Source organism: Rosa rugosa, chromosome 5 (assembly GCF_958449725.1).
Source record: "Rosa rugosa chromosome 5, drRosRugo1.1, whole genome shotgun sequence".
NCBI lineage: Eukaryota > Viridiplantae > Streptophyta > Magnoliopsida > Rosales > Rosaceae > Rosa > Rosa rugosa.
This window is the reverse complement of record NC_084824.1, coordinates 24,121,736-24,130,292: the sequence shown is the minus strand read 5'-3', so window position 1 is coordinate 24,130,292 and position 8,557 is coordinate 24,121,736. Positions and strand designations below refer to the sequence as shown.

The 8,557-nt window shown below is 35.9% G+C and overlaps 1 protein-coding gene across 2 annotated transcripts; it reads left to right on the top strand.

Moving 5' to 3' along the window:
- Positions 1 to 3,122: 3,122 nt before the first annotated feature.
- On the top strand, positions 3,123 to 8,059 carry LOC133712636 (protein DETOXIFICATION 8-like). 2 transcript variants are annotated; one of them, XM_062138747.1, is made up of 7 exons: positions 3,123 to 3,406; positions 4,939 to 5,483; positions 5,592 to 5,678; positions 5,765 to 5,821; positions 5,964 to 6,202; positions 6,284 to 6,483; positions 7,902 to 8,059. In XM_062138747.1, the coding sequence occupies exons 1-7, from the start codon at positions 3,170 to 3,172 to the stop codon at positions 7,965 to 7,967; spliced, it is 1,431 nt and encodes a 476-aa protein (XP_061994731.1). In that variant the 5' UTR covers positions 3,123 to 3,169; the 3' UTR covers positions 7,968 to 8,059. The 2 variants fall into 2 exon arrangements, with proteins under 2 accessions (XP_061994731.1, XP_061994729.1); XM_062138745.1 differs by having other exon boundaries at positions 6,278 to 6,483.
- The last annotated feature ends 498 nt before the right edge of the window (positions 8,060 to 8,557 follow it).

The window sequence follows — 8,557 nt, the reverse complement described above, 5'->3', positions numbered from 1 at the left end:
CTGAGCACAAACCAACCCGACCCACCTTGCTAGATTTGAGACGCGCCCGCTGAGGCCTCGAAAAACCACCACTGTGAGCCGCCATCCGCGATGATAGATCAGCTAACATCCTCAACGCTGATCGAGCCGGCAAAGTGCACGCCGCATCCTGCTTAGCACACGGCATCAGCCGCATTGACATAGGATAAAGTGAAACGGAGGGGAGAACAAAGTCTCCACTCCAGAGAGCCGACACCGGAGAAGGTGAGGGAATAGAACCCCATTGAAGAGGGAAGGTGCTGCAAAACCGCGCCCAAGGGCGGCGGCCGCTCAACCCTAGCAGAGTACTGCTAGGTCTCATCATTTCTTAAATGTTATAGTGCTCTTAAAAAAAATGTTAATAATGCTTTTGAACAGTAATGTAAGTATTATATATTCGATTTGGAACAATTTTAAATATTGTAATATGCAATTAACGCAGCAAAATATTTTAATTTTTTCTTTTTGAACCATAGGGGATCTAAAATATTGTAAAGAAGAATGATTTCAAATGGGTCAATGCATGTGGTAAAACTATAACTGATTGCCAATATGGAACTCGTGTAGCAATGGTCAAGAATTGCAGTTGTACTCCAAACTCAGATTTCATGAGTGCGACAAAATTGGTGGACCTTTCACATACATGTCATTGTTTCTTGCCGTGCGAAGGACTTCCTCAAGCTCCATCTTTGATAACTTTTACAAATGTAGCTTTAAAAGATAATTAATTTTTAGTTTTTATATTTGGCCTACAAGCTGTGGCTTGTTCAATGATGTTAGTATTTCTTCGAATAAAATAATAATATAATAATAATTAGAAATGATTAAATATATTATTACAATTTATGACTTGAATTGCGTGCTTATGTGAGTGGAATGTTGTAATATTATTTGTATCTATGTCTAAAAGTTAATTCATTTTATAATATGTTAAATCAAATTTTTATAAATACTCGATAATTATTGATATTAGGGTCAAATGATTACAAGCATTTACCTTAAAAATGTTCTATTAGAGACCAAAATGGATTGATGAGTCTAACTCCATGGAAATCTAAGTTGTTAGTGACGATTGTTGTTGACTAAAGGTGTTCCGGAGATTAAATACAGGTCATGCTACTGACCTATATTTATGGGAGGCTCCTGATTACTTACAGGATGTCCTCTATGAAGATTTCTGTAAAGTTTCTATGAACACTCGGGGTACATGTATTACGTCCCACCCAATGCATCAATCTATAATAAATAATAACATGGGCGTGGGGATGAGCCTTCTAGCTTGACTGGGTTCCAAACCCTTTTTCAAAAAAAAAAGAAAAAAAAGAAAGTGTTCCGGAGATTTTTAACTCTATTTTTTGTCTGTAATTGTTTAAGAAGGTTTGTTAAGTGTCATAACCTGATTTTCAGTTAGAAGTAGGTGACTTTTGACTCTACTATGTATTGCAAACTTTTTCTTACATGAAAAAGATTGAATTTGATTAAATACAGTTGTTGTGATGTTAGAGCATCTTTAGCAATGTTAGCCATTTTTTAGTCAAATTTTAGCCAAAGTAGCTAAAAATTCATTTTGGCTAGCCACTTTAGAAATACGTTTGCATCAGTGCTCTCTATTTTAGCTAGTTTTGAAGTTATATTATTTTTTAAATAAAGATTAAATAGTTTAAATGTATTTATAAATTACATAAAGTAACTCAAAATGAATGTTATAAATTATAGAGAGCCTTATTTCGCTCTCTATATGTAGGAGCGAGATAACTAAAAGTTATAATAGAGAGTCACTTAGGAGTTTGATGCAGCTGCTAAAATAGATATAAAACTAAACATACTCTCTAAAATAGATAAGGAGCTAAAATAGAGAGTCTGCTAAATATGCTCTTAACTAGCTAAGTTTCTATGCATGCATCTTACACCTTATATAGATGCTCATTCATGTTTGCATCAATTCATATCACTGTCTTCACTCATGAAGCCAATCTATTGAATTGTTAAAAATAGGAAAAAGTAATTAAACCTGTCGTATGGTATGAGGCTACGAGTGGAAGGCAATAGGAATAAGTAAAAGAAATAAAGAAGAAGAAGAAGAAATATGAGTGAGTGGAAGGCAATAGGAATAAGTAAAAGTAATGAAGAAGAAGAAGAAGAAGAAGAAGAAGAAGAAGAAGAAGAAGAAGAAGGCAGAGGAGGGGAATGAGGAGAAGACGAAGAAGAAGAAATATGAGTGAGTGGAAGGCAATAAGAATAAGTAAAAGAATTAAATAGACGAAGAAGAATATATATACACACAAAATTTCTCAGGTAAGGATATCCTTACCTAAGCTTATGAAACGAATTTCCATTTTTTGGCCACTTTTCGATCACATATTCACATCTTAACCGTTCAGTTTTTAGGTCCTAATGTATAGATCAACTCTGCAAAATTTCAGCCAAATTGATGATCGTTAAGGCATCCAAAACTGCAATTTACACGAACAAACCGAATCTATCGAACCGGAACCGTTCATGTACATTGTTGTAATTTGCAGTTTTGAATGCCTTAACAATCATCAATTTGGCTGAAATTTTGCAGAGATGATCTATACATTAGAACCTAAAAACTGAACGGTTAAGATGTGAATATATAATCGAAAAGTGGCCAAAAACTGGAAATCCGTACCCCAAAGCTTAGGTAAGGATGTCCTTAGCCAAGAAGGACATATATATATATATATATATATATATATATATATATATATATATAAACACACACACATGGCCCTTCAGGATCCCTAGTAGAAGAAGAAGAAGAAATAATATGAGTGAGTGGAAGGCAATAGGAATAAGTAAAAGAAATGAAGAAGAAGAAGAAGACAGGAGGAGGGGGATGAGGAGAAGGAATAAGTAAAAAAAAAATATGAGTGAGTGGAAGGCAATAAGAATAAGTGAAAGAAATAGAAGAAGAAGACGAAGAATAGGGAATAGGGAATAGGGAAGGCAATAGGGAATAAGAATAGGAAAAAACAGTAGTGGAAGGGAATAGGAATAAGAATAGGAATAAGTAAAAGAAATAAAAGAAATAAAGAAGAAGAGGAGTAGTATAATAACCATTCTTCTTATATAAACTCATATTGGTAAGATTACTTAGCCGGCTAGCTAGAGGGGGATCGTTCACAGAATGCAGCAGAAACTAGAAATGGGACAGATGGTTGATGAAAAGAAGAAATGGACGATTACATTTGCGAGAGAGTTGAAGAAGGAGGGTATAATAGCTGCACCAATGGTGGCAGTGACGGCACTGCAGTATCTTCTGCAACTAGTATCGATGATTATGGTCGGACATCTTGATCAGCTCTCCCTCTCCAGTGTTGCAATTGCCATTTCTCTCACCAATGTCACTGGTTTCAGCCTTCTTGTAAGTCCTGCGTTGCATTACCAGAAGCTGCTAGTTTCTTTTCTTCCATTAACTACGTACACATTTCTTTTCTTGCATTAACTACACATTCCTTTTTTGTTTATATTCTGGCGAATATGTTCGACTCGGATCGAGCTCCTCAATATCTGTGAAGTTATGAATTTCATAAAATCTTAGTCATTGAAATATTCCAATGGTCAGATCCTTGCCATATCAGCTTGTTTCATGTTTTGGGTTTTTTCTTCTCAAATCAACGTCAAAACTGCCCGATTGGAGGGAAAAAAAAATACAGTTTTCGATTCAACAACGATGTATAAGATCTGAAATCCTTCAAGAACATTAAGATGTAAACTAGATCTTTGAACTACAGAAGAGCATGTCCTTTAATTGATAAAAGAAAAACTTGAAAACAAAAACTTGTCTTTCGTCTCCTCTAACCAATTCTCTGCTTTTTTATCTGCATCCTTGTCTTCGAGTTAAACAACATTTTGCAGATGGTAAACCATGGAGTGGCAAGAGAAGTGATGCAGGGCATGAAAGATACTGTGGCGGAGTTCTTTGAACTTCCTCTAGAAGAGAAGAATAGAATATCAATGCCATCAGATGACATACAAGGCTCTGGGCATGCCTATGTGGTTTCTGAATCCTAGAATCCCAGATACTAGACTGTTTTGGAGATATGAAACTTTCTTTTGTGAAAATTCCTATAATCTTGGTTTGCAGTTTGTTTGGTACCTAGTCATTGTGGAGAAGAAGGCACTTCAGATTTCAATCTCAAAACCTATCCATAATTAACTAACTGGTCTTGTTTACGTTTCAGTATTGCATCGCTTTTATTCTTTTGGCCAATATCTGGCTTTTCTATTTGGCCTCGTTGGTGTGCAAAGAGGTGCTGGAATATTGGATCAATAACGAGATCTCCTGGTATTTGAGTGAAAGGGTTTTAGGTATTGTTAAATATGTAGATAACGGGAACTCTAACGTTGATTTGAGAGAGAAAGCTTACATTAGATGATGTGGCAACTATCTGACCATAAATTAGTTGTAGGATCATGATTTTATGAAATTTACACAGTTACTCTAGGGGAGCTCAATCCGTTCGACTCATTACCTTGAATCAAGGGTCAATTTTTGGCTGCACTTGTCAACTTGGTGATATATGTTATATCTCTAATACACACACACACACATAAAATGTCATCAATAGCAATGAATTAATTTAATAAATGGGTTGGGATGCTAGGAACTTAACCACTATATGTGCACCTTTTTTATTATTTATTTATTTATTTTATTATTATTATTTTTTTTTTTATCGTTAGTTCTCTTTTTCATGTGTATACTGTTTTGAAATTTTGGTAAACAAGTTAAATTACTACAATGGGATCTGATGAATCCGTTGAGTAAGAAAACCTGGTGCGAATAGTTACATTTCCTTTTAATTTGTTTTAACTAAGATTGACACCTTCATTGGTAGTTATATAAGTTTTAATGAGCGAGTTTCTTAATTTGTATTCATTTGTGGAGAGCAGTCAGGATTGGCAGGTGGATTGGAAACCTTATGTGGGCAAGCATTTGGAGCAGAGCAATACCAAAAACTTGGAACTTATACTTGTACTGCTATGATATCCCTTCTCTTGGTTTGTCCTCCAGTATGTCTCCTATGGATATTCATGGATAAATTGTTACCTTTAGTAGGCCAGGATCCATTGATATCCCTTCAGGCATGCAAATATTCAATGTGGCTTATCCCTGCACTATTTGGTGCATCAATTCTTAAACCGTTAACTCGCTACTCCCAGTCTCAGAGTCTTATTTTCCCAATGCTCGTATGCTCTTTTGCCATTCTTCTCTTCCATATATCTGCCTCATGGGCTCTTGTGTATAAGCTGGAATTTGGAAGTAAAGGTTCAGCAATAGCCTTCAGTTTATCCACTTGGTTATATGTGGTAATGCTGGGTTCCTATGCAATGTATTCCTCAGTCTTTGAGAAAACCCGTATTAGAATTTCAAAAGATTCTATCCTTCATGTTGGAGAGTTCTTTTGCTTGGCTATCCCGTCTGCTGTAATGGTTTGGTGAATTTTCCTCATTTTTTCTGTTTTACATTTACAAATCTTTTCCCACTCATCCAACTATATATATATATATACACATCTTAATTTTTGTTGTTGATAAAATTGTAGTCTAAAATGGTGGTCGTGCGAGCTGCTTATTTTGCTGTCCGGCCTTCTACCAAATCCTAAACTAGAGACTTCAGTTCTTTCCATATGGTATAATTCAATTTCAGTACCAGAAGAAATAAATTTGTTAGATATTGATATACTGAAACTCTCTTTTGTTCTTTGTGATTGTACAGCCTTACAATCTCTACTTTGCACTTCACTTTATCATATGGATTCGGAGCTGCTGCAAGGTATGTTCTAAACAAGTTATTTATTTATTTTTTGTGCAGTTTGGTATTATGTTAGTAATGCCTTATTATTAGGCCACCAAGTTAGGTGTCTGCAAAATACTCAAATCAATTAAAACTAAAACATCAATTAATTATCTTACAGTACTCGGGTATCAAATGAATTAGGAGCTGGTAATCCACAAGCAGCTCGAGTAGCTGTTCAGGCTGCAGTGTTTCTCTCAGTCACTGAGGCGCTTATTGTAAGCACAACCCTCTTTTGCTGTCGCTATGTTTTGGGGAGTGCTTTCAGCAGTGAGACGCAGGTAGCGGACTATGTTGCAGTTATGACACCTCTGATTTGCCTCTCAGTTTTTATGGATAGCTTACAAGCAGTACTCTCAGGTACATGCCTATAAACGTAAGAGAATGCTTTCTAATCTAGCACATATTATCTCACATGTAAACATATCTGTGAAGGGGTAGCTAGAGGAAGTGGATGGCAGCATTTGGGGGCGTATGTCAATCTTGGGGCATTTTATTTGGTTGGACTTCCTGTGGCTATGGTACTCGGGTTTCCTGTGCACTTAAGGGGGAAAGGCCTTTGGATTGGAATAGTGGTCGGCTCCGCTGTACAATCAACTCTTCTGGGTTGCATCACCTGTTTCACAAATTGGACTAAACAGGTTCATAACTCTATTTTTTTTCAACAAAAATTTTATTTTATTTTTGAAAACAATTTTTCAACAAAAATTTTATTTTATTTTTGATAACAAGTTCATTTTAAATAAACTTACATATTCCATGAAAAAAAAAATCAGCAAAAACTGACAAAGATGCTTAGTTATTCTACCAAAAAAATTGAATAATGATAAGTGAATCACCTTTTAGTTTTTTTTTTTTTTTTTTTTTTTTTTTTTTTTTTTTGTGGAGAAAATAGACAACTTCATTCATTTGTCAGTTTTTGAGGTAGCACAGCTAGCGGTGATAGCATCAATGGAGGCCATGTGGCTGAGTGACGGTTGAGGGTGAGAGACGTAGAGAAGAAAGCTAGGAGAAGAGGAGGCGAGGGCGCCGTAGAGAGCTAGGGTGAGAGAGAAAATCTCTCCTAGGGTTTTTTCCTTCGGTCCGAAAAGAGTCACCTTTTAGTGTACCATTTAGAGCCCATTTTATATAGCAGCAGATATAACATTACCACATTGTTTACTGAAAGTTTTTTGTTCATAAATGATTGGCTACTACATAAAATAGGTTCTAGTTGGTTCACCTAGCATACTCAAAAAGATTTCGTGACAAATGCTGTAGAATAAGTATGTTTGTATTTACTCAGATGAGATTTCAACAATAGCCCTACATCTAAACTAAAAAAGACGTGGCTTTTTCCTTGTTGAATCCCATATCCGAATTCCGAGGCTACCCTAATCCCCTATTTGGATCTGAAAGCAACTTGAATCTTTGGATCCAAACTCACCCGGTTTCCATATATGGCCGGACAATGGTTGGACCATTATCCCTACCTAGTAGCAAAACTCGATCCACTGCATTTAAGAAATAAACAGCCGGCAGAGTCTATCCACAATCCTCTGAGACATCATTGTGTTCTCATTGTTCAACCGACACCAACAAAAATTAGAACGACCAGGAAAGACAAAAGAGGAACCGGCTTCGTCGCCTACATCCATTAACCTAATAGGATCCCTAAACCCTAAAAAAATGTTCAGAGCAATCTGTAGAACACACCAATCCACCCTCATCCAAAGTAAAATATCCAGAGTCTAGCTTTTGGATCCCATGGAGAAATAAAACATAGTACTACATCAAAATTTATTTGTTGTGAAATTGATCAGATGCAAACTGAAATGTTGAACGAAATATAATTGTATGTATCTTACATATGAGAATAGTTCTAATGTTTTACTATAGTAAACTACTCAACAAGCCACACAAGCCAAAAGTAACTAAACAAAAATCATTTCTACTCTAAAGAAAAAGAGTAAATTCATTGTTTCGGAGATTGAATGACTATCATTTTAGTAAACATGTATATTTAAATCTTTATTAGTAGAGAACATATATATTGATAACTTACATATGTACATTTCAGGCAAAGTTGGCAAGAGATAGGATATTCGCAGAGAGATCATCATCAACCGGGGGTGGAGCCATGTAGGGACATAGAGGGTCCCGTATCCCATTGTGATTTTTGTATATTTTTTAATTTCTGTACAAAAGTAAGAATATAAAATGTTTAGAGTTTCCTTATATGAACATGACACAATTTTCTCTAGTGGTAGAGTTTGTTTATGTGTTATGGTTGGTCTTAGGTTCGAAACATGGTTTAAACTGCGAACATTGGACTGCACTATTCTTTCTTATTAATTTTTTACTGCACTATTAATCAACCCTATTACAACATAAACAAGTGTTAACGTTAGAACCGAAGGCTCTAGTTAACGTACGAGAGAGAGAGAGAGAAGAAGTATAGCGGTTCATCTCCCACTTTGGGGGATATTATATCCACTTAAAGCTTTACTATGCAAGACCCAAGTTGATTACAAGATGTTGTAATGGGATGTTGAGTAAGTGGCATGGGAAGGAGTCTCCTTTTATAGGGAAGGGAGGTTCCTTCCTTTACATTTTCTTCAATATGGGACAAGAAGTCCCCATTCTAGTCTAGAAAACCATATTGTGAAGACACTTGGTAAGGCTGGGAAGGTTGCTTCCCAACGAGGTCTTGGCGGCTTCTGACTATCACGGGGT